The sequence below is a fragment of the Dasypus novemcinctus genome, chromosome 1 (genome assembly GCF_030445035.2).
Source record: "Dasypus novemcinctus isolate mDasNov1 chromosome 1, mDasNov1.1.hap2, whole genome shotgun sequence".
Taxonomy (NCBI): domain Eukaryota; kingdom Metazoa; phylum Chordata; class Mammalia; order Cingulata; family Dasypodidae; genus Dasypus; species Dasypus novemcinctus.
Genome location: NC_080673.1, coordinates 42867101 through 42894398, shown reverse-complemented (window position 1 = coordinate 42894398; position 27298 = coordinate 42867101). Strand labels below are relative to the sequence as shown.

General features: G+C 34.4%; 1 protein-coding gene across 4 annotated transcripts in view; it reads right to left on the bottom strand.

Moving 5' to 3' along the window:
- Window positions 1–27298, bottom strand: part of LRBA (LPS responsive beige-like anchor protein) — an 891557-nt gene that overhangs the window by 261426 nt on the left and 602833 nt on the right. For all 4 annotated transcript variants that reach the window (XM_058282502.1, XM_058282620.2, XM_058282452.2 and 1 more), the window contains exons 41-42: window positions 21836–21953; window positions 12253–12355 (exon numbers count right to left, since the gene is read on the bottom strand). In XM_058282502.1, coding sequence (XP_058138485.1) covers window positions 12253–12355; window positions 21836–21953 — 221 coding nt within the window. The remainder of the gene's footprint in view (window positions 1–12252; window positions 12356–21835; window positions 21954–27298) is intronic.

The window sequence follows — 27298 nt, the reverse complement described above, 5'->3', positions numbered from 1 at the left end:
AGGAAGGCTTAAAAGGCTATGTTTGGGGTGTGGGATACTGAATTACTAATTTCGAAAGGGAAGCAATTTCTGATGATTCTAAGGTTTCTCCTGTTGAGAAAACATCTTTGCCTGTATCATAAATGACGCAACTGGCCAACTCAAAGCTTATCTGCTTGACTCCTGCAATGCATTTAAAATACTAATAATCCCTCAATGTATCCACCCATCCAACTAGGTGCCCCAAACCCATTTCTGGTGAGATATAAGATGCCATTGATGATAGGGTATGCCGTTATTTTACATGTGAATGGGAAAGAAAAAAGTTAATTAGAAATCCTGGCTTTCTGAGATGTTAAAAAGGAAAAAAAAAAGTGTTAGCATAGATGAGAAAACCCAGGGTACATGGTAGAGAGACGTTCTTGCCTGGTGCTGCTCACATCCTCGCTGCTCTGTCAGTGCAGAGGTTCTGCCAGGACCAGGCAGGCCACGAGGACCAGCAGCTTCAGTGCCACTGTGTCAAGGGTCTCACTCGATTTGGAGCAGTGGGCAGTGCCCACACCCAGCAGCATTACTAATGGAAGTGACAATCTTGGTGGCACTCGAGAAGGGAAGGACAAAGGTTCACCTAGTCTAAGGTTGTGGCTACAGCAGACATATTTCTTGAGGCTGTATGTGGGTGAAGCAGAGACCAGAGAGGAGTCAAGCTTTCCTCATACTTTTGACCAACTCTGACAATGCACACACACAGAGGAGACACGAACAGAGATCCACTGACAGGGGTTGAGAAAGTCTTACTGAGTTGAAGTTCTTGGGCACAGTCACTTACCATCATTGGCTAGTCACTAAACCATGCAGATACATGCCTAGGAAACCAGGCATAAAACTAAAAAGAATAAAAAGCATTGAGCAGAGAGAACTATCAGCAGACACACATCATAGAGAAGACAGATTTCACATATGTAGACAAGACAAGTTACTAAACAAAGAAACAAAGAGGAAGACAGCAACAACAACAACTTTCAGGAGAAAAAGAATCAGAATCCAGAGTTGTTACAATATATTAATATATCCATAGAATTAAAGGAAACCACATTAAAGAATTAAAGTGTGACAATGAATAAACAAAGAGGGAATCTCAATAAGAAGATAGAAATTATATAAAAAACTGCAGCTGCTCTTTGACACAGGTGACAGTGCTGGGTCTGGGAAACAAAAGGAATATAAATGTCTCCCCACACATATACACACTACCTGGAGTCAAAGGTGTTTCATTCCCTGGTGCAAGGGTTGTGCACTGCACAATTAGTGGGTCCCATCTCGGTACCTATAACGTCACCTTTTTTCCAATCATTCTCTACTTGTACCCAGGCTTTTTGTTCTGAAGGATCAAGAGAGAATCCTTAATTTTAAAAATAGGTCCCTATCACAACATATTACCTCCCACCCCTTTTGTCCTGATCATTACACAGGACAAAGTCAAGAGAAATTGATCCCTTTGGGGGCTGACACTAAAACCAGTCAAGCTACATCCCTGAATATACAATTTCCCTTTGATGAAAAAGGTTTTCTTGGTCCCTTCTTTGTTAGTCCTTGAGTTTGAGTGGATGCATCCAAAATGGGGATGTCAGACTGAGAGTCATAGCCTTCTATCAGTCAGGCCTTCAGTTTTAACAGGAGCTCAGTAGTAAGCTTGCTTTTCCAAACAAGTGTTAAGATGGTAAGCCCATGTCAGGGTGGTAGTTGTATCAGTAAGTCCAAAGGCCCAAAGAGCGCTTCTAGGTAGAGGCTGCATCTCCTTGCCAGAGACACCAACTGGCAAAATCATTAGTCACAGATCATTAGAGTTGTGGAACCCCAGAACTAGAGAGGTACACCACAGCATGCTGGATAGCTTCCAGTGAATCCTATTGATCTGGACCCATAAAGAACCAAGCACATATGTCTCTAATCTTCAAAGTGTCCAATAGGTACAGGGCCTCCTTTTTGGTGGGTGGAGCTGAAGAGACAGTAATTTTTCTTTGACTCCCAGAGAGTTGAATGTTGTGAATTTACCCACATGGTATCAACAAGCTTTACTTGGCAAGCAGACCCCCGAATTTTGCTGGAGTTTATGAGCTACTCCTTCTGACCCAAGTGTAATAACACTGCTGTCAGGGCCATTGAGACTGAGGCTTCTGACTTCTCAATCAACAGGACATCAGATGGTAGAGGCACTTGTGCTAAATCCTGACCCACCACGAATGGCAAATAGCAGGAAAGTTTATCCTGATAGCTGGACTCATTCTTATTAGGAGTATTTTCTCTGATGCTTTATGACTACCTGCATTATAAACATATAACACATAAATACCAATGATAAGCCATCACAGTATATTGAATCAGGACAAAGACTCACCCCACAATACCACTTTAGCTTTCTTTTTTCACTGCAAGTTTTGCCCAGTCCTATCACTTGATGTCAGGCTTTTTTTTCCCCTATAGGAATACTAGCTATGACAGTCTTTGGTGTCAACTTGGCTAAACTAGAGTACCCAGTTATTTAATCAAACACTAATCTAGGTATTGCTACAAAGATGTTTTGTAATTGAGATTAACAACTGCAATTAATTAACTTTAGGTAAATTAGATTACACTAAAAAATGTTGGTGCACTTCATCTAATCAATTGGAGGTCTTAATAGCAAGAACTGAGGGCCCCACAATCAGAACACTCTGCCTTAAGACTGCAACATCAAATCCTGAATGAGTTTCTGGCCTGCTGCCTGCCCTAATGACTTTGTACTTTCCAGAATGTACAATTGCATAAGCCAACACCTTAAAATAAATGTCATATTATACATCCTATTTGTTCTGGTTCTCTGGAGAATCCTGACTATACATTAAATAAGAAGTTTAATACATGCATGTTAACTTCTAGTTAAACACGTTTGATAAGAGCTATAACAGCTACTAGGAGAAGATATTATCTTGCAGTGAGGAGCTTAGAGTGCAAGGAACCAGGGGCCCAGAGGCGAGGATGAGAAGTGGGGGAGAGGGGTGGTCAGGAGATGGCTAGAGTAGCCTTTTTCCCTTTCTTTTTTTTCCTTGCTCCACAACTGATGCCACTTCCTCCCCTATGTACCTCCCAGCATTTACAGACTTCCTGGGCTTGGGAGCATCTGGATTTCTAAAATAGGCTCATAAATGGTCACCCTATATTCATTTCTTCCCTTATGCCAGTGTACCAGTTTAATCCATGTGGGAGCTGGAATATCCTTAAAGCATAAATCTAATCACATCTGTTCTGCTCATAGCCCTTAGAAGAATATCTGATGTTCTTAGGATAAAGATGAAAATCCTATACACAACCTTGCATTTATCTGTATTTGCCTTTCTTTCCTGCCTCACCTCACAACGTCTTCTTCCTAAGATCACTAAATTCCGGTGATACTTGCCTTCCGATAAATATTAGAACACTGTAAAGTCTGCCTTATTTCAGGGCATTTGCACATATGTTTCCTTTTTCAGAAGCTGCTAATTCTTTTTCTTAAAATCCTAACTTAAAAGTCACACAAAAAGACATTCCTGACCACCTTAATCAAAGCCTCCCATTCTCACTCCTTTAATCACTATCACAACACCCTATTTATATCCTTCCTGTCACTTATTACAAGCCATTTATTTTGTTTACATATTTGTTTAAACATGCATGGGCAGAAATGGTATTTATCTTGTACACTGCTGGATACCTTATACTTTTATAAATGCTGGAAATCTATTTAAGTGGCGGATTTAATGAACTGACTTTTAGCTTTCACTCACTAGGATAGCATTATAAAGATTTCAGAGGTATTATACATACAAAGTAATGAATAATGCTTTTATAAAATAAAGAGATTATTAGTAAAATAAATTTTCTTTTTCCTTAAGCTAAGGAAATACTATGCTATTTTGAGCTGCTTTTTTCTGAACCATGAAATTCCTCATTAAATTTTGAAAGTATTTAATTAAAATGATGACTGGCATTTTAAAGCAAATATTGCTTAATCCAGTAAGGTCATTTTATTTGCCCTGTTTACATAAAATTGTGACCTCTGGTGGTTTAAAAATATGTCCTCAAATATTTTGAAACTCCTCTATTCAAAGGGTGGTACTTAATTCCCTCTCCTTTAGCCAGGGCTGTATTTAGTGACTCGATTATAACAATATAATGTGGCAGAAATGACGTCACGTGACTATCAATGATAGCTCATAAAAAGCAGTTATTAAATTACTTAAAAAATATAAATATTAGTTATTGAGTCTATATGTGTATACAAAATTAATATTTGAAATCTAATTTTGCAGAGGTTAAAGATAAAAGCTTTAACTACATTATAGTTACAAAATCTTATATGGGTTTAATACTAATATATCAACAAAGACAAAAATTACAACAAATAGGCAGAAAAGCATAATCTAATTTATTTTCATCAAACTAATAAAGAAATCGTAGTCTGATTTCTCATATATGTTAAGTAGCAGTACATATAAAAACGAGTACATAATATTTATTTTTGTAACTTATTTTAAGTATGCTTAGAGAGCTTATTTTTTCAATGATTTTTATTGAGATGCAATATAATATAATATTTTATAAAAGTAAGTATATAAAGTGATGAGGTTTAAATATGCGTATTCCTGTACCTACTACCATAATCAAGATACATTTTTGGTATCTTTTGCAGCTAATTCCCTTGTTCCAACTCTTGGCCTCTAACAAACAATGATCTGGGCCTGGCAGCCCATAATCTGGTTTCTGTGGCTACATAATTTTGCTTTTTCAATAATTTAATATAAATAGAATCATACAGTATGTTGCTCATGTTGCCTAATTTCTTTTACTTGTCATAAGGTTTTTGAAATTCTTCCATGTTACTGCATGTATCAGTAGTCAATTCCTTTTTATTTCTGAGTAGTAATTCATCATATGGATGTAATATAATCTGTTTATCCATTCACAAGTTAAGGATATTAGAAATGTTTCCAGTTTGGAACTACTATGTATAAAACTACTATAAATATTTGCTTACAAGTATATGCACATAGCATGAATGTGTTTATTATTCTAGGTAGTACATATCTAGTACCTAGTAATGGGGTTACCAGGAGGCATGTTAAGTGTATGTTTAAATTTATAAGGAAATGGCGAATTGTTTTGCAAATTAAACATTTTGTTTAGCATTACTACCAACATAGTACTAGAGTTCCTGATACTGTACATACTGATTAAAATTTCATATTCTTCATCTTTTTCTGTTTTAGAAAATCATGTTTATTGGAACATAATTTACATAGTCTGAAATTCCATTTTTTACACACTTTTTATACATCATTTTTAATTGTACAATGCAATGAGTTCTGCTAAACATACAGTTGTGAAAATTCACAACTATCAAGATAAGGAATATTTTCATCCTCCTAAAAGGTACTCTCGTACTCTCCTTTGTAATTAATTCTTCTTATTCCCCAGCCCCTGGCAACCATTAATCTGACTTCTGTCCTTAAAGTTTAGCTTTTTTAAAATGTCATATAAAGGGATTCATACATATGTAAGTCTTTTGTGTTGGTTTTGTTCACCTAACATAAAGCTTTCAAATCTGTCCATGTTCTTGCAGGTATCAGTAGTACGTAACTTTTTATTGATGAATAGTATATTCCATTGTATGGATGTATCACAATTTGCCAGTTCACCAGATAATGTGAAATCTTGGCTACTTCTAATTTTGGTGATTATAAATATAGCTATAATAAACATTCATAAACAGGTCATTGTGTGAACATATGTTTTCTTTTCTGGATAAATGTCTTAGAGTGGGACTCCTGGGATGTACAGTTAAGTATATGGTTGATTTCTATGAAACTGTGAAAGTGTTCCCAAAGTGACCATAATACTTTACATTTCCATCAGCAACATGTGAGGTTCTAGTTATTCTGCACCTTTATTAGCTGTTGGTATTGTCAGTTTCCTTAAAATTATTCTAGTAGGTATGCTGTGGGAATACACTGGGATTTTAAGTGGAGATTTTCAGGTTCCTAATGTTGAGCATCTTTCATTTATTTATTTGCCATCTGTATATATTCTTTAGTGAAGTATCTGTTCATATCTTTTGCCTATTTTTTAAATTAGTTGTTTGTCTTCTTAGTGAGTGTAAGAGTTCCTTACATATTCTGGATATAAGTCATTTATCATTTATAAGTTGTGCAAATATTTTAACTCAGTCTGTGGCATGTCTCTTCATTTTCATAAGAGTGCCTTTTGAAAGCAAAATTTTTTTAATTTGATGAAGACTAATTAATGAATGTTTTGGTCCTAGCTAAGAAATCTTTGCCACAGGATTTTTCTCCTATGTTATATTAAGAAACTCACATTTTGGCACTTCTATTTAGGTCTACACTACATTTTGAGTTAATCTATGTATGAAGTAAAAGTTAAGATTCCTTTTCCTTTTCTTTTTTGGCATTTGGATATCCCACTGTTCATACCATTGGTTGAAAAGACCATCATTTCCTCACTGACATATCTTGACGTATTTATCAAAAATCATATTGACCATATATATCTGGGTCTAATTCTGGAAAATACTCTGTTTCATTGATCCATAAGTCCATCTTTACAGCAATACCACTGTTTTGTTTGCTAAAGGCTGCTGGGAGCAATATATTAGAAATGAGCTGGCATTTAAAATGGGCTTTATTAACTTACAAGCTTACAGTTCCAAGGGTAGGAAAAATGTCCAAATCAAGGCATCAGGAGAAGCTCTCTCCCTGAAGTTCAGGTCCTGGCGATTCTGAACTCCTGCCATGTGGCAAGGCACAGTAGCAGCTCTGCAGGTCTCTGCCTTCTCCTCCAGGCTGCCTTTCTATCTGAGTTTAGCTGTGGGCCATCAAGCAAATAGTGGTGTCTGCTCATCTCTCTCCTCTCCTCTGGGTCTCTGGCTTCAGCTTTCAGCTGCTCCAACTATAGTTTTTCACTCTTCCAGGTTCAATGATTTCAAATTCTGGAGGCTTCTTCCTGTCTCTGCTGCTTTTTTCTGCCTGCAGCTTTTACTCCTCCATTTATAAAGGACTCGAGCAAGAGGATTAAGACTCACTCTGGGTCATGCAAATGGATCAAAGGCCTCCCCCACCCCATGGCTCCCTCATCTGTTTTGCTTGTTGTTGTTGCTGTTTTGCACTCATGGTCTGCTCATTGTCTGTTTTTGTTTTGTTTTTTTCTTTAGGAGACACCAAGAACTGAACCAGGGACCTTCCATGTGGAAGGAGGGTACTTAACTGTTTGAGTCACATGAGCTCCTTGCTCATTTGTTTTTGCTCATTGTCTGCTTGTTGTTTTTCTCATTGTCTTTTTGCTTTGTCTCATTGTCTGCTCATTGTTTTTGCTCGATGTATGCTCATTGTCTTCTTTAGGAGACACCAGGAACTGAATCTGGGACCTCCTGTGTGGGAGGCAGGCACTCAACTGCTTAAGCCACATCTGCTCCCTTCAAAGGCCTTTAACCTACGTAATTTAATCAAAAGATCCCACCTACAATACATTTACATGCACAGGAATGGATTAGAGCTAAGAACATGATCTTCTGGGATCCACCAGACTTCAAACTGTCACAACCACAATATCCTAATTAATATAACTTTAGAATAAGTCTTGAAAACAATGTAAGTCCTCAAACTTTGTTATTATTTTTCCAGATAGTTTTAGCTATTCTTGATATTTGTGTTTTCATTTAAATTTTAGAAGCACATTGTCAATTTCTGCATAAAAGTCTGCTAGTACTTTCGTTGGGACTGCTTTTGATTTATGGATCTGTTTTTGAAAATATCGATATAACAATATTGAGACTTCCAATCCATCAACACAGTATAGTATAACTCTATTTTTAGTCATTTTTGTTTTGTTTTTGCTTTTTAATTTCTCTCAACAATGGTTTATCGCTTTCAATGAACAGATCATATAAATATTTCTTAAAATTTATCCATATATATTTCATTTGCTAATAGCATTTTTTTGTTTTTTTGGTTTTTAATTTCTATCTCCTTCCCTGCCCGCTCAGTTGACTGCTCTGTGTCCATTCACTGTGTGTTCTTCTGTGTGCGCTTGTATTCTTGTCAGCGGCACCTGGAATCTGAGTCTCGTTTCATTGTGTCATCTTGCTGCGTCAGCTCTCCGTGTGTGCGGCACCATTCCTGGGCAGGCTGCACTTTTTTCATGCTGGGCAGCTCTATTTACGGGGCACACTCCTTGCGTGTGGGGTTCCCCTACACGGGGAATACCCCTGCGTGGCATAGCACTCCTTGTGCACATCAGCACTGCATGTGGGCCAGCTCATCACAAGGGTCAGGAGGCCCTGGGTTTGAACCTTGGACCTCCCATATGGTAGGCGGACAACCTATCTGTTGGGGCAAATCCGCTTCCCAATATCATTTTAAATAACAGTTTTCATTTCAATTTTCAATTGTTCATGGCTAATAATTAGGAATACAAATGACCCTGTATGTTATTCCATGATATTTTCCATATAAACAATCATGTACATCTGTGAATAAAGACAATTTTATTTCTTCCTTTCCAATCAGGGTGGTCTATAGCTTCCTTTTCCTATAATACCTTTCTCTGGATTTCGAATCATGTAATACAGCCTTCTTTTCTATATTCTGGAAGAGTTTGCATTAAATGTTTAGTAGAATTCATAAGTGAAGCAAAGTGGGTCTGGAGTATAATTTATGGAAGATTTTTAAGTATAAATTCAATTTCCTTGATAGAGAGTTACTCAGGTTAATCATTTAACATTAGTGTGTATGTCAAAGAATCTTTCCATTTCATCTAAGTCATCTAATTTAGTAGCATACATTTGTTCAAAATATCTCCTTACTATCGTTTAAATGTTTGTAGGGTCTATAGTGATATCCCCTCTTTCATTCTTGACCCTGGAAATTTGTTCTTTCTTCTTTTTCTTCATAAATCTTGGCTAGAATATTTATTGATTTTATTAATCTTCTCAAAGAAATAGCTTTTCATCACATTGATTTTTCTCTATTGTTTCTGTTTTCTTTTACATTGATTTTTTGCCCCTATGTTTAACAAATTATTTCTTCTGCTTACCTTGGCTTCACTTGTTCCCCATTTTTCAATCTCCTCTGGCATTCCAGAAGCTGAAATCATTGATTTTACACATTTCTTCTCCTCTCCTCCTCCTTTTTGTTTTTAAATGAAATCATTTTATTGTTATAACATTTTCCCTAGCCACTTATTTACCTGCATCCTAAAATTTTCGATAAGTTGTGTTTTTCATTTCATTTAGCTCAAAATATTTCTAATACACCATGAAATTTCTTCTTGGACCCACACTTTATGTAAAAGCATGTTAATTTCTAAATATTCAGGATTTTAAAGATATTTTTCTGTATATGATTTCTGGTTCATTCTACTGAGGTCAGAGAACATACTCAATACAATTCCAACCCCTTGAAACTTTTTGAAACCAGTTTTACAGCTCAGAATATGGACACATTGGTGAATGTTCTATGTACACTTACAACAAAAGTTGTACAGTTGGCTGGGATATTTCATATATGTGAAACAGTTCACTGATTTTTTGTCCATCTGATCTCTTAGTTATACTGACAGAACAGGGTGAACTTGTTTTTCATTTCAGTTCTATCTGTTTTTATTTCACAAATTTTGAAACTCTTGTTCATTAGGTGTATACACATTTAGAATCATCTTCATCATGAATTGGCTCCTTTATTATCATGGAAGTTCCTCTTTATCCTGATATTATTCCTTGTTCTGAAGTCTTCTTTGTTTGACAATTATATAACCACTCAAGGGATTTCTATAAAGTATTCAGGGTATATCTTTTTTCATTCTTTTGCTTTTAACCTGTTTACATTTTCATATTTAGAGTAAGTTTCTTATAAACAGCACTTACAAGTAACTTGGTTGAGTCTTGTATTTTTATCTATTTTGATTTTCTTTTCCTTTAAACTCTAGTGTTTAGGCAAATAATATTCCAAGTATGATATTATTTTCTAAACATAACACTGCAAAAGTTTAAAGGATTTGACACATAATGTCTATCATAGCATTTTTTATAGTAATTTAAAATTAGATAGAAAGTAAAGCTACACCAATGTGGGAATTACTAAGTTATGGCATATTCATATTTCAGAATATTAGCAGTCAAGAAAAATTATCATAAATAATGTAAAATGTAAATATAAAATGGTAAAACCATGGGGAAAATAGTTTGGCAGTTCCTCAGAAAGTTAAGTAGAGAATTACCATATGACCCAGCAATCCCACTCCTAAATGATCAGGGACCAAAACAGATATTTGCAAACTGATGTTCATAGTGACTTTATTTACAACTGCCAAAATATGGAAGTAACCCAAGGACATATCAACAAATGAATGGTTAAACAAAATATGGTATAAACACACAATAGAATATTACTAAGCTATGAAAAGGAATGAAATTCTGATATATGCAATAACATGGATGAAACTTGAAGATAGTATGTTGAATGAGATAAACTTGTCACAAAGAGACAAATACATGCTTCCCTATTATGAAAAAGAATAAACAAATTCATAGAGTCAGAAACTAGTATACAGTTTACCAGGAGCCAAGGTGGGGGGGTAAGGGATGGGGAGTTAACTCTTAATTTTGGGGGAGGGGGGGTAATGAAACTTTGGTAATACACAATGGTGATAGTAATACAACGTTGTGAATGTAATTAATAAAACAGTATTATATATCTGAATGTTGTTAAAAGGGGTGATTTTAGGTGGTATATTTGCTAGATGGTATGTTTACTGCTAGAATATAAGTTAAAAAAAACAAAAACATAGGGCCGTACAACACAGTGAACCCTAATGTAAACAATGTAATTGTTTAACAGTGTGATGTTAATAGTATAATTATAATATTCTCTCATCAGTTGTAACAGTTACCATCATAATGCAAAATGTTAAAAATAGGGGTGAATATATAGGAACTCTTTATTTTCTACATGATCTTTCTATAAATCTACAAATTCTCTAAAGAAAAAAAGATTCATAAAAAACGAGAAACTTACCACTCACCCAACGGAACTTGAGATCTTGACATCTAACACCTGAAATTAGTTTTACTTATTTTTTAAATGTTATGTAATCAGAAATATTATATCTGGTTTCTTTCACTGATTTATGCACATGCTGCATGTAGCAATAGTTCATTTGTTTTCATTGTTGTGCATTCCATTGTGGGATTATATCATAATATGTTTACTCATTCTTTTGTTGATCACTTTTGGGTTGCTGTCAGTTTGAGGTTGTCATGCATAACACTAGTATGAACATCCTTGTACATACCTTTTGATGAACCTAAGTATATATTTCTGTTGGACCTAGGAGTTAAATCACTAGATCGTAAGGTATGCATAAGTTTAATTTTATTCAGTATTTCAGAGTTTGCAGAGTGGTGGTACCAAATTATATTCCCCACCAAATATATGCGAAAATTCTAGTTGCTGCACACTTGATCTAACACTTGGTATTCTCTCTTTTCCATTTAGTATATTGTGATAAGAATGTAGTAGCATCACACTGTAGATAAATATATTTTGGGAGTGGATATGGCTCACGTAGTTGAGTGCCTGCTTCCCACATGAGAGGTTTGGTTCCACCTGCCTCCTAAATCAAAAACAAAAACAAATAGCAAGCAAACTAAGGAAAAAACCAACTCAAGGGAGCTGATGTGACTCAGTGGTTGAGCACTGGCTTCCCACATATGATACCCCAGTACCTCAAAAAAAAAAAGATATATTTTCATGGCAAAAAAAACAAAAAACAAAAAAACAGCCAAAACCTTTTCTAAAATGAGTAAAGGTAAGCATATATCATCAAGAAAGGATAATACCTTTCTCTATATAGCTTTCTTAAATGTTAAAATTTAAAATTTTCAATGAAGAGATATAAGATGTGTCTTTCCAAGTACCTTTATCCTGGCAGGAGGAGAAAGAGGGTATATAGAATCTTTTATTTAATGATCTGCTGAGCATATATATACATTGTGCTGGATACTGCTATATGCCAGGGAAAACTCAGGATAATCAATTCAGTTGATGCAAAATAAACCTTATACACTAATAATCATCACTTACTTATAAAATACGTTATGGACAGAAAATCATGCATTTCAAAACAAATAGTAAGAAAAAAATTAATACAGATTATTTCCCATATTTTTAACATAAACAACAGCACCTGGTCTGAGGTAATCCAAAACTGGTTCCAATACCAACACGAGGTAGATAGTTAACCACTTTCTTTACTGTTGCAGGGTCTGGGAAGTTGAACATTACAGCAACTAGAAAAAGAATTTTTAGAAATTAAAACACGATATGAAACCCCTACTTGAAAACTGACTTCCTGGTTCAGTAAAATACTTCTCTTAATTCAATTAGCTATTAAATTCAATTCTTAAGAGATGTGGTATGGGGGCATTTTCAGGACTTGGAGTTGTCCTGGGTGGTACTGCAGGGACAGTTACTGGACATTGTATGTCCTCCCATGGCCCACTGGGTGGACTGGGGGAAAGTGTAAACTATAATGTGGACCATTGACCACGTGGTGCAGCAGTGCTCAGAGGTATGTTCACTAAGTGCAATGAATGTTCCATGATGGAGGGGGTTGTTGTTATGGGAGGAGTGGGGTGAGGGGGGAGAGGGGTATATGAGGACCTCATATTTTTTAAATGTAACATTAAAAAAATTAAAGACAAAAATAAATAAATAAAAAATAAATTCAATTCTTAATATTTTCCTTTTTTATATTGTATAAATACTTTCAGTATTATTGGCAGAGCGATATTCTTTTCACTGATAAACTCGTTGAACATAGTACTTCCTTCTCTAAAGGTTGTTAGGAGTTCTAAAAACTGTCATGGCATTAATATGGCATGAAACTTTAGCCACAACTTACAGAAATACTGAATTTTATCAAATCAAATATATTTCCAAGAATCCAGAAAGAACATTAAAAAATTAAACTTGATGTGCTTAATCTAACATCAAAAAGACTATAAAAACAGATGTTAAAATGTTATTTTTATTTGCAATGATGAACAGTTTAAAAAAATAATCATAATGCTTGTTTACACTATTATATGGTCATATAATCAAGAACAATGTGTGACCTGAGGTCAACTTTTTCCTGTATGGTTAATAATCAAAGTTAAGTGCTTTCCGATATTTCCACTTTTCAATATAAAGAATATCAAAGAGCACATGCCAAATAGACATAAACATATTTGCACATAAATGTTAATGCCAATATACATAAACATATTTGCATATAAATGTTAATTTCTATAAATTTCTACCCTTCTTTAAAAAACATGAAAATAGCAAAGTCATGAAAAAGATTTTGTCAGTTTTGAAATTTGAATTGTGTTTTAGCTTTAATATAAGAACCATAAATGGGTACAAATGCCCTTCTGGAAGACAGCATCCTTTTCTAACTTGACTGAAAAACTATTTAGAGCCCCAAAAATAATCAATGTTGGTGTAGCTGCAAGCCACTTTAACCATTTTTAAGTGTACAATTCAGAGACCACAGACATTAATTAAATTTACAATGCTGTCCTACAAAATTTTAACCAAATTTTTCATTACAAAAACTTTTCCATCAAAAGCAACAGAAACTGTACCCAATATGAAATACAATTATTTTTTGCATAAACGAAATTGAGTAATAATTGGGCAATAATTTAAAAATTATTAGAGAAGATATGTTTATAAAAAAGTCATGTAGAAAATTAAAAGTTCCCATATGACCCTTAAACCATGCATTTTTCCCTAGTATTAAAAATGTGTATTAGTATGGTAGTTTTGTTAAAATTGATGAACAATATTATGATAATTGTACTACTAACTATACTCAATGTTTATGTTAAGTTCACTATAACGTAAAACCCCATGTTTTTTAGATTATAATACTAATATATATATAAAAGGTAAAACCTCCACATTTAACCACATTCAAAAGTATAATTCGGTGGCGTTAATTAAATTCACAACAGTGTGCTACCATCACCACCACCCATTTACAGTAAGTACTTTTCCATCACGAAAAACAAAAAATCTATACCAACTAAAGAATTCACATCCCATTCCCTGCCCAGTCACAGTTTCTGTTAAACTGCACCTAGTTTCTGAATCTATGAATTTACATGTTCTAATTATTTAATATCAGTGAGACCATACAATATTTTTCCTTTTGTGTACGGCTTACTTTACTCAATGCAATATATTCATAGTTAATCAATGTCTTCACATACATCTGACCTTCATTTTTTTTTACCACTTTTTACCACTGTATGTATACACCAATTTTTTATTATCACTCATAGGATCTTGTGCCCTACCATACTGCTGAATTAATTTATTAGCTATATAATAACTTTGATGTAGATCTTTCAGGATTTTCTATATATGAGATGATGTTATCTGAAAATAGAGGAACTTTTTCTTCTTTACTCCAAATTTGGACGTCTTTTATTCCTTTTTTTTTTTTTTTTGCCTAAGTTGCTCAGACTAGAATTCCCAGTACAATACTGAGTAACAGTGGTAATAAGAGTAGGCATTCTTGTTCCTAATCTTAGAGGGAAACATTTCAGTGCCTCACCATTGAGTATGATATTAGCCATGTTGTTTTTATATATGTGCTTTATCATGTTGAGAAAGTGTCCTTTTTATTCCTAGTTTTCTAAGTGTTTTTATCAAGAAGGGGTGCTGCATTTTGTCAAATACCTTTAAGCACTGAGATGATTATATGTCTTTTTTCCTTCTATTAATGTGGTGTATTACACTGGTTGGCTTTCTTATGTTGAACCGCTCTTGCATATGTGGGATAAATCCGACCTGACCATGATGTAAAATTATTTTAATATGTTGTTAAGGAAGGCTTGATAATGTTTTACAGAGGATTCTTGAAAATACAGTCATAAGAGATATTGAGCTATAATTTTCTTTCTTGTGTTATCTTTATCTGGCTTTGCTATTGGGGTATATTGTCCTCACAGAATTGGTTTGGCGTATTCCCTACTCTTGACTTTTTTTTTTAAAGTTTGAGCGAAATTGTTATTAATTCTTCTTTGAAAGTTTGGTAATATTCACCAGTGAAGTCACCTGGTCCTAGGCTTTCCTTTGTTGGGAGGTTTTGATCAATGATTCAATCTCTTTGCTTGTTATTGGTCTGTGGAAATCTATTTCTTCTTGAGTCACTAGAGGTATTTTGCATGTTTCTCAGAATTTGTACATTTCAGCGAGGTTATCTAATTTGTTGACATATAGCTGTTCATTGTATCCTCTCATAATCCTTTTAATTTCTGTTTTTATTTGTGTTCTCTTTTTTCTTTGCTAGTCTAGCCAAAGATTTCTTGATTTTATTGATGTTCCCAAAGAACCAACTTTTAGTTTCATTGATTTTCTCTATTGCCTTTATTCTCTGCTTCATTTATCTCCCCTCTAATCTTTGTTATTTCCTTCCCTCTGTACGTTTGGGTTTAATTTGCTCTTTTTTACTAGATTCTTCAGCTGTAAAGTTAGGTCTCTATTCTGAGATATTTCTTCTCTAATGTAAGCATTTGGAGTGCCATAAAGTTCCTCCTCTGGACAATCTTTGCTTCATCCCCAATTTTTTTCTTTTCTTTTTTTTAAAGATTTATTTATTTCTATCCCTTTCTCCCCTCACCCCTACTCGGGTTGTCTGTTCTCTGTGTCTATTTGCTGCATCTTCTTCTTTGTCCACTTCTGTTGTTAGCGGCACAGGAATCTGTGTTTCTTTTTGTTGCGTCATCTTGTTGTGTCAGCTCTCTGTGTGGGCAGTGCCATTCTTAGGCAGGCTGCACTTTCTTTCACGCTGGGCGGCTCTCCTTACTGGGCGCACTCCTTGAGTGTGGGGTTCCCCTATGTAGGGGACACCCCTGCGTGGCAGGACACTCCTTGCATGCATCAGCACTGTGCATGGGCCAGCTCCACATGGGTCAAGGAGGTCTGGGGTTTGAACCAGGGACCTCCCATATGGTAGACAGACGCCCTAACCACTGGGCCAAGTCTGCTTCACCATCCACTAGTTTTGATATGTTGTGTTTTCATTTTAATGTGCATCTAGATATTTCCTGTTTTTCCTTGTGAATTCTTCCTTGACCCATATGTTATTAAGTGTATGTTGTTTAACTTCTACATATTTGTGAATTTTCCAGTTCTCCCCCTATTGTTGACTTTTAGGTTCATTCTTAAGCACTTGGAGATGATCCATTAGATAATTTCAATTTTTTTTTAAATTTACTGAGACTTCTTTAACTGCCTAACATATGTTCTTTCTTGGAGAATGTGCACTAGAGATGAATATATGTCCTGGTGCTCTTGGGTGAAGTGTTCTATACATGGTTATTAGTTGTTGTAGTTGTTTTATACAATCATTCAAGTCCTCTATTTCCTTACTGATCATGTTCAGATGTTGTAACGTTATTGAAAGTAATGTACTCAAGTCTCCTACTATTGATGTAGAACAGTCTACTTCTCCCCTCAAATCTGTCATTATTTGCTTCATATACTTTATATGTATTTATAATTCCTATATATTTTTGTTAAAATGACACCATTATTCTATATAATATGTGCTTTTCTGACATAACATTTTTTGACTTAGAGTATATTTTATTGGATATTAGGATAGCTACCTTGGCTTTCCTCTGGAAATTGTTTGCATGGTACATACATATATATACTTAATCAATTGTGTTATACCTATTAATGAGGCATACAATTCATTAAAGGGTACAATCAATGGTATGTGCTATAATCACATAGCTGTGCATTCATCACGTCAATCATTATTAGAACATTTTCATTATTTCAATAATAATAATAAACAAAACAAACAAGTAAATTCCTCTCCTCTTAATCTCTTTATGCTTCCCCCACTGTACATAGCTGCTGTTTCTATTTTATCTAAAGTGTATAATCAATGGCTTTCAGTATAATCACAATGTTGTACAGTCATCATGTTAAAAGTTCTAGAACACTTTCATTACTCCAAAAAGAAAGACTCCACTTCCCTTAGCATTCCTTCCTGACACGTACTTAACAACTAGTCTTGTTTCATCTTTATGAACTGATTTATATTTATATTTTATATAAATGGAATCATAACAATATGTAGTATCTACCCATATTGATATTTTACATTATAGATTTATATTTCACATAATATATTTAGTTCATAATAAGGCAATCATACAGTAATTTTCCTTTTGTGTCTGAATTGCTTCATTCAACATAATGTCCTCTAGGATCATCCATGTTGTCATATATTTCACGACTTCATTCCTTCTTTTTTTCTTTTTTCTATTTTTTCTTCTCTTCTTCTTCTTTTATATTTTGTCTTCGTTTCTTCTTACCACTGCATAATATTCCATTGTGTGTATACTCCACAATTTGTTTACCCATTTGTTGATGATGGACATCTGGGTTGTTTCTAATTTTTGGCTATCGTGACTATTGTTGCTATGAACATCAGTGTGCAGATATCTACTCGTGTCACTTCTCTCGGTTCTGGGTATATATACCTAGCAATGTTATTGCTAGTTCCTATGCCAAGTCTATATTCAACATCCTTACAAACTGCCAGTCCTTGACAATGGCTATGCTATTCTACATTCCCACCAATAGTGAATAAGCATTTCTATCTCTCCATATACTCTCCAGCATTTACAGTTTTCCAACTTTTTAATAATGGCCAGTCTAGTAGATGTGAAAGGTTATCTCACTGTAATTTTGACTTGCATTTCCCTAATTGCTAGTGATGTTGAACATTTTTTCATGTGCTTCTTCGCCATTTATATTTTTTCTTGGACAATGGTCTTTTCAATTCTTTGCCCATTTTTTAATTGGATAGTTTGTCTTTTCTATTGTTAAGTTAAATGATCTCATTCTATATCATGGATATTAAACCCTTATCAGATATGTGATTGCCAAATATACTCCCATTGAGTTGGCTGCCTTTTCCCCCTTTTGACAAAGTCCTTTGAGGTGCAAAAGTTTGAATTTTGAGGAGGTCCCATTTATCTATTTTTTTCTTTCATTGTTCATGCTTTGGGTGTAAAATTTAAGAAACTGCTTCCTACCTCAAGGTCTTGAAGATGTTTTCCTACATTTTCTTCTAGGAGTTTTATTGTTGTTTTTATATTTAAGTCCCTAATCCATTTTGAGTTAATTTTTGTATAAAGTATGAGGTAGGGGTCCTCCTTCTTTCTTTTGGATATGGCTTTCCAGTTCTCCAAGCACCATTTACTGAATAGACTATTCAGTCACAACTGGGTGGGCTTAACAGCCTTGTGAAAACACACCTCACTGTAGATGTGAGGGTCAATTTCTGAGTTCTCGATTCGGTTCTATTGGTCAACCTGTCTGTCATTATGCCAGTACCATTCTCTTTTTACCATGGTAACTAAGTAATAAGCTTTCAAGTCAGGAAATGAGAGTCCTCCAACTTCATTCTTCTTTTTTCTTTTTTTTATCATTATTTTTTTAGATACGTAGATGACACAAAATGTTACATTAAAAAATAGAAGAGTTCCCATATACACACTCCCCACACACCACCACTCCTCCCATGTCAACAACTTATTTCATTAGTGTGGTACATTCATTGCATTTGATGAATACATTTTGGAGCACTGCTACATAGCATGGATTACAGTTTATGTGGTAGTTTACACTCTCTCTCAGTCCATTCAATGGATTATGGCAGAATATATAATGTCATGCATCTGTGCCTACAATATCATTGAGGACAATTCCAAGTCCCAAAAATGCCCCCATATCACACATCTTTTTCCCTTTCCCTGCCTTCAGCAACTCCTGTGACCACTGTCTCCACATCAATGATAAATTTTCTTCCACTGCTAGAGTCACAAATATTCTATTGTGACTAGAATATCAGTAAGTCTACTCTAATCCATATTTTATTCTTCTACCCTGAGGACCCTGGGATGGCAATGTCCACTCCACTCTAGTTGAGAGGGGCTTAGATCCCACATGGCTGATGGATAGAACTCTTCTGCTTGTAGTTGTAGACTCCCTTGGTTCCTTGGTGTGGTGGTTGACCATCCTCACCTCCTTGTTAGCTGACCTGGGTAAGACCAACAAACCAGAGAGTAGGTATTGCAACTCTGCTGAGGCTCAGGGCCCACTGGCACATAGAAAGTCCAGAGATTCAAGTCTACTGAGCATATACCGACCCCAGTGCCAACCACAGGTTCAGTAAAAGGGACAGTAGTGGCATGTGTAGAGAAGTCACATCTGAGTCCAACTCCAACACACTCAGGAACACAAATTCCAAAGTAGGGTCCACTTACTGGAGCAAGGCGCTGAATTCCAGAGCCATCTGTCATGCCCATGGGACCTGGGTGTCTGTAGCCCTCAGGAGGACCAGTACCTGGAGTAGTATCTACTTTGGCTGTCTCAGATCCTGCTGAGATGTGGTAAGCACGACCTCTCTGATGACCTTCCAACTCATTTTGAAGTCCCTTGGCCATATAAACTCATTTGTCTTTACCATTTTCCCCTTTGATTCCAGGTCTCCTTCTAGTTGCATCACCAGCTGGTGCTTGGTAGTAATCACTCATCACCACGGAGGCTTATCCCCAGGAGTCCGGTCCCACACTGCGGGGAAGGTAATGCATTTACATGCTGAGTTTGGCTTAGAGAGTGGTCAGATTTGAGCAATATGGAGCCTCTTAGGAGGTAACCTTTAGCACCCTGCAACTCTAGGTCTAGTTGAAATTTCAAGCACAAAGGCTCCAAAGCATAGTCATCAATGTCAAGGGCCCATTATTGGACCTTCCTTCTTCACTGGTCTTTGCCCTTGCACTCGGGAGATTGTTGCTTCTCCATTGGGGAGTGCGAGAGAGTTTCCCGGAATGGGAACTCAGCACTCCCTTAGTTGTCGTGTGAAACTCTACCCACTATGTCAATACTCAACGAACATCTGAACATATCTATATACCCTATATGCATGCCCTGGAGAAGTCCCTGCCACCCGTGCATCCCCCATCAATGACACTCCACATCAGTGTTCCTCCCCTGACATAGCTGAACCTCTCTGTGATCCAAAGATGGCTCTGGAGTTTGGTGCCTTGTCAGTGAGTCCTACTTTTGAGTTTGTGCTCCCAAGTGTAATGGAGTTGGACTCAGATGTGTCTTCTTTACACATCTCTTCTGTCCCTTTTACCAAACCTGTGGTTAGCACTGGGGTTAGTGGGTGTATGTCTAGGACTTGAATCTCTGGGCTTTCCATGTGCCAGCAGGGCCCTGAGCCTCAGCAGAGCTGAAACACCTACTCTCCAGTTCATTGGACTCACCCTGGACAGCTAACAAGGAGGTGAGGATGGATAACAACCACACCAAGGAAACAAGGAAGTCTATAACTACAAGTAGGAGAGTCCCATCTGTCAGCCATGTAGGACTGAAGCCCCCTCTCAATTAAGAGATGGAATGGGCATCACCATCCCAGAGTCCTCAGGATTAGAGAATAAAATTGGACTAGGGTGGACTTGCTGGTATTCTACTATAGAATTATTGTGACTCTAGAAACGGAAGAAATTATATCATTGATGTGGAGACAATTGCCACTGCAGTTGCTGAAGGCAGGAAGAGAGAAAAAGGGTATGATATGGGGGCATTTTTGGGATTTGGAGTTTTCCTGAAAGATATTGGAGGGACAGATACAGGACATTATATATCCTGCCATAACCTACTGAATGGACTGGGAGAGAGTGTAAACTACAATGTAAACTATAATCATGCTGTATAGCAGTGCTCCAAAATGTATTCATCACTTGCAATGAATGTACCACACTAGTGAAAGTAGTTGTTGATATGGGAAAAGTGGGGTGTGTGGGGAATGGGGCATATAGGAATCCCTTATATTTTTTAATGTAACATTTTGTGTGATCTATGTATCTTTTAAAAATAAAAATATATTTTAAAAAAGAGAAAAACAAAATGAAACATTTTTCCCTTTAGAAATTGTATTCCTTAAATACACGATTTCAAAAAGAAAGCAAAAAATGTATATGAAATATATGTGGCTACATATAGATTAAAAATAACCTGTAGATTACAGAAAGAGTAAATAAGAAACCATCAAGCAGTATGTACATGCCACTAGGCTTTATATATCCTTTTTTCTATGCCTCTACTCATACCCAATTATGTTTTCTTTAAATTCCCCTCATGTGCTCTCCTTGACTTAATGGATTTCACCAAGTTCTACTCTAAACATGCAAACTGAATTTTAGTTTCACTTTCAAAAATTATATAATACAAAACAACCAGAGCTGTTCAGTACCATTTTCTGATGATGCCTTTAGAAATGGAAACAGATTAGTCTAAAGATTAAATAGATGCATAAATAATTTGATTACCCTCTCCTTTTCTCAAATGTAGCCGTCTTCCAGAATGTTTAAGGATCAAAAAAATGTTGAGGACATCAACACACCACAGTTAATTAAATGGTTGTTTATTTCCCATATTTAAAAATCATTGGCTTACTCTGTATATGGCCAGGAAAAAAAAGAACTACAGTAATTCTAAGAATGAACAAGGGGGGGGAGGATCTACAAAGATGCATGCATATAGTACAAAAAAAGAGGTCAAAAGGACAGATGGTAGGTGACAAAATGCTATCTAAATTGAAAAGAAAATGTATGTTCAAAAACGAAATCTTAGAGAGAGATTGAGGTTAGCTCTGTAACAATGTTCTTTTTGCAGCATATTACCTCTGTTTGCCATAAAGATCTCCAGGGCTGTATTTTGCAAAAGATAACGACGAGAAAAGATTGATCGTATCTCCGTGAACAGCCATTTTCCATGCAGCCCTTCTGTATACACCAGGATCTAGTGAAGGAAAATATAATCTCAAGTAAGTAACAATACTAGATTTTTGTTGTTGGTTTTCCTCCAATTTAAGTAGAAGAAACCCTTTTAAGAAAAGTAAAGAATTCAATAAATAGTTACTGACATAGTTTGAAGAGAGAGTAAAGAAAACAGATTGTAATATTAGGAAAAAACTTAAATGAAAATGCAGAGTAATATTATAAATCTAATTTAGAAATATATATGTGAGCTTTTAAAGCAATGATGTAGTATAATGATTTGCAAGACTCATGTGTTACATTATTTATTGATTGGTTTTTTGAATCATCATAAAAACTGCAAGTTTCAGCTAAACAAGATTTCAAAAGAATGTCATACATGCTCACAAATCACATATACATTCAGTTTCATATGATATGATAATAATATACCCAAAAGTGTTTTTCTTCTTAGTTTAAAAATATACATATTTCATAAGTAAAATAAAATTAACACTTTCAAGGTCACTGTTCAGGCAACAGGCCCTCATACAGAAAGCACAAAGGTTGATTTTATAAAAGGTTAAGTACCATTTTGTCAGCTAAAGGTAAACCTGCAAATGAACTCAGCATAATCTCTCTATGGTACTCTATGGTAGTTGTCAAAGTAACTTGTTATAATTCTTATCATCCTGTGTGAACAGACACAGATGCCTAGAATGCTTTACAAGTCAAAGTAATCCTGTCTTTAGTCCTAAACCACTTAGTTACTTTATTATTCAAGTTTGTTTTTTTAAAAGAAAATTCATTGCAAAAGCTTAATAATGGAAGTGTTATAGGAAAACCAGAGCAGGCATTTTTCTTCATCAGTACTTTACATATATTAATAAAGAAAATGAGATATATTTGCTTTCAATACCTCTTGAAAATCCATGAAAGCAAATTTTAAAAAAAATATCTTTCAAATGTAAACATCATAAACAACAAATAAAACATCATTTGATTATGATATTGCATTGCAGGGATAAAGATGAGATGAACAAAGAGAAGAAAAATAATGAATCGTAAGAATTTATCCTACACAAATGTCACCCTGTTTTTTGACTCTTTTCCATTTTCCAGATACTAATTCCAAACACACTTACATTCTTCAATGTAAAATAGAGCTTCTTTTCAAGAAAAAAAAAAAGGTCTTATTTAATACAGTATATATGTTAGTTTGATTTTTCTAGATATGATTTGATATCTGGCATAAAAGCATCCAGAAATGGAAAGAATGGGTATAACTTGAAGATTCAGAGTTGTCTTTAAAAACTAAACAAAAATTCAAAGGATTAAACAATTGAAAAATTGCACTTTAAGTCTTGACATTTGATGATAGAAAAATCCTAACCAAGTCATATAAGTAATGGCCATACAAGTAAGATCAAGAGAAATGGATAGAAAAAGAAAAGACAAAAAATGAGCATTATTCTTAGGATATTGTTTTAAATATAAGTTGCATTTATCCCTTTTTCTCACCTCGACCACAGATAGTACTAGTAGGCCCAAGCCTCCAGACTGCAGTGGCCTCCTACTTGGTCTCTCTCCTTCTACTCTTAACTATTCTGCCCAGAAAAGCCAATAACATCTTTTTAAAAAAACATAAATTATATCATAATTATATAACATCACACCTATATTTAAAACCATTAAATCCAGAGGTGTCACATTACATGTATAATAAACTCTAAATTTTTATATAATTGCATAGAAAGTCTTTATTTGGGACTCTCTGATGTTCCTAACTGATTTCTCATCAGAGCCTTTATACTTGTTATCCCTCTGCCTGAATGTTCTTCTCCCAAATCTTCACATGGTTTACTCATACTTACCATTTAGGTTTCTGCTCATGTCACCTCCTCAAAAATGCCATAAGCTATAAACCCCACTTCCTCCACTACCACCTCATCCTACTCCAAACTCTTATCAAGTTTTCTTCATAAAACTAGCTCTATCTGAAATTATAATATATGTTTACTTGTCTCGTCTCTCTATTCATCGCTAGAATACCAGATTCTAAGTTCCATTAGAGTAACAATTTTCAATCTACTTTATTTCCATTGCCTAGAAAAATGGCTTGCGCAAAATATTTTTAATGATTAAAAGTATCAACGAATGACAACCCAAGCTCCAAATATGATGCAAATTCATTTTATTTTGCCCATATGATACTTTAACAAAATTTTAGTTGAAAATACTTGAGAAATAATGTTTACATAAATATCCAGATACCTGGCATCCCTGGAAATTGAAATATCCTGCAAATCTGAATCTAGACTCATATGCCACATGGTAACAACTAACATGTCTTCTCCATTATGGCAGTCCCCACCTCACTCATTTATTCATTTATTATCTGCCTAGTTTCCTATTTGGGATTTATCAAATTTTTGAGAAACCAATGTATGTTCTGTAGAGTCTAATTCATCCAATTATTGGTAAGGAAAATTAGGTCCATAAAAGTTAAACACTTAATACAAAGACCAATGGTAAGTTGGTGGCAAAGCATAAGATACTTCTCAGGTTTCCTAATTTACGTTGTAACATTTCTAAAAAGCATTAATATTTGTTAAAATAGAACCCAACTCATTGGGGATTTTTCTGTACTTTCATTTGTTGTTTTTGTTTCATTGGGAATTTTAATCAACCACACTTGTTTCTCTATACTTGTTTTCTAAGTGAAAGAGAAAAATCAAAAGAAAACAAACCACAAAGGATTTCTTAAGATCTGTGTTATGCTAGGTATATTACATACTAGACTGCAAATTCTAACTTTTATATCTACAGAGTTATGTAATAACACCTGTTGCTCATACTGGTGATGCCAATCATTGCAAAGTCATGGTCATTTAACTAAAGGTTTAATTATGTTTCAGGATATTCCATTTATTAGTGGAAGTATCCTAAACAATAAGTGTCTTAAAACATTTTATAAGATTTTTAATGTATTGAAATAATTTCTTATTCAGAAAAATTTATTTATATCCCATTTCTTTAAGTAGCATGTTTATGCAAAGATCTACTTGAAATAGAGACCGTGGCATGCTACTTCAAAATTTATTTCATTACCAAATATCAAACATATTCACAAGGACAAAAAATAACATAATCCCATATATTCACCAACCTTAACAGATCCTAATTTGTTGCCATATTATTGCATATAATTTTTAAAAATTATTACAACTTTACAGATAGTGTTCAAACCCATGGATAATGCTCCCTGATCCCATTTTCCTCCCTCCTCAGAGCCAATCACTACCTTGTTTTGGCGTTTATAATTTCCATGAAAGTTTCTATACCATTAGTACATATATATTCATAATAAACAATATCTGGCATTGATTTGTATGTTTTCAAACATGATCTAAATGGGATTACACTGAATGTATGATGATGTGCTTTCAGTTAAATATAATCAGGTCTAGTAATGCTTTGAAACATAGAAAAGATTTAATATTGCTCAAAGTATCAAAAATTAAAATCTTATTCAGAATAACTAGCCTGACATTTTAAAAGAAAAGAATAAAAATTTTTAAAAAAGCAATGAAATTCTACAGGTAGGGTCCAGATAGTTTCAATTTAAAAGAGAAATGAAGAATCCCTTAACTAACAGAATTACTAGCTGAAATTGATATAGCATTTATTTAAGTATTCATTAGGAAAAGGTGTCAGTACTGAAAAGCAGCTGAGGCCTAGCTAAGCAAGAGGTTCATTTCTTATTGGAATAGTATATGCCTGGTCCAAGGTTTCACTTCAAAGTCTCTAGAGTTCAATTAAAACTGGATTAGATAGAAACAGACCCCTCTTAGGGACTTTCTGTTCACTGAAACTCTGCATACACTGACAGCACCCTAGACAGAGGTCTAGCCCTCCAATGAATCAGTTGCTATGGAAACCATATCATTATCATTGCTCTGCAGTTATGACCCCAAGTCTAGAGTAGCTTGAAAGCTTAAGCCTACACAGCATTCTCTTTGACTGTTTACCCCCTTGCTATATTAATATTGTTAGTATTATTATTAGTGAAATTAAGTTTCAATTTTCCTCAATCAGTTTCAAATAAGGTGGTTTACTAGCTAAATATTGAGAAAACAGAGGAAAAACCAGTGTTTATTTCTATATTTATCATAGTTCTTTATAATACAAAAAAATCAAACATATCATCTTTAAAACTTTTATCTGAAAAAGCACTTATTTTCCCCAAATAATACACATATTTTTTTTCTTTTGCCCTTCATAGGCATAATAAACTATAACTACATAAGAGTGTCTTCACCCTGTTGCATTTATTCTTGGCTTAAAAGTAAAGCATTTTTTACTTTCCCTTTAACTCTACATTTTGCAAAGGCTTATTAACTTATTTAAATAAAACTTTTCTTTGTTTTCTAGTCCTCATCAAAGACCAAAAATGGAAACCTGCATCTTTATTACTGCTTAACTTTTATTTATTCAATATAAGGCATTTTTAAAAAGTAGATTTAAAATGAGTCCCTGAAAATTAAGTCGTATTTCTTTCTGCAGAGTAAAGAAAAAATAAAGGTTTTGTATCATAGACTAGAAAAACTACCCTAAGTAAACTTAAAAGGTTTTAAACTTCAAGGGAAAATCTTAAAAAGTGATAAAAATTTTTACTTCAAAAATAAAATATTTACATGGGAGTTTGCTTATATGTAATAAAAAATAGTTTTTTTTAAAATGCTATCATTAATATTTAAAATTTGCATAACATATCCTAGTCCCAAATATTTGTCAGTTTTGGGGGAGGTTTTGCTCTTTCAAACAATTTCACATGGAATTTTAAAGAATTTGGTAATAAGAGTAAAAACCAAATTATGTATATAAATAGTATTCAAAATTTCACAACAAAACCACTTCTAAACTATACGGATATATTTAATATCAAGAAAATATTTTAAATTTTGTATACAAATATAAGCAAACATACCACTATTTAAGCAATGAGCACTGAAAGGAAAAGTCTAGGAAATATTATATGTCTCTAATTTTCATAGAACATTATTATAATTACAGTCACAAGATATATATCTTAATATGGGGAAAACAGCAAATTTTAGAAATATATTTAAAATGAAAACACCTTGAAAAAATTCTCATATCAATTCACCACTAAATACATGTGCAATAATGTTTTATTCACACTTTTAACAAACTATTTTAAAGTAATTTAATCAAGTATTTTAATATTCCATCTCTTTATTATTAACATGGTTTCTGGATTTGCTGAATATAATATTCCCTAACCTGATATCAAGGGCATAGCATTTAATTTATTTTAATAATATCGAATTCTAGTTGGTTAGAAGATTTACTTCATCACCAGAT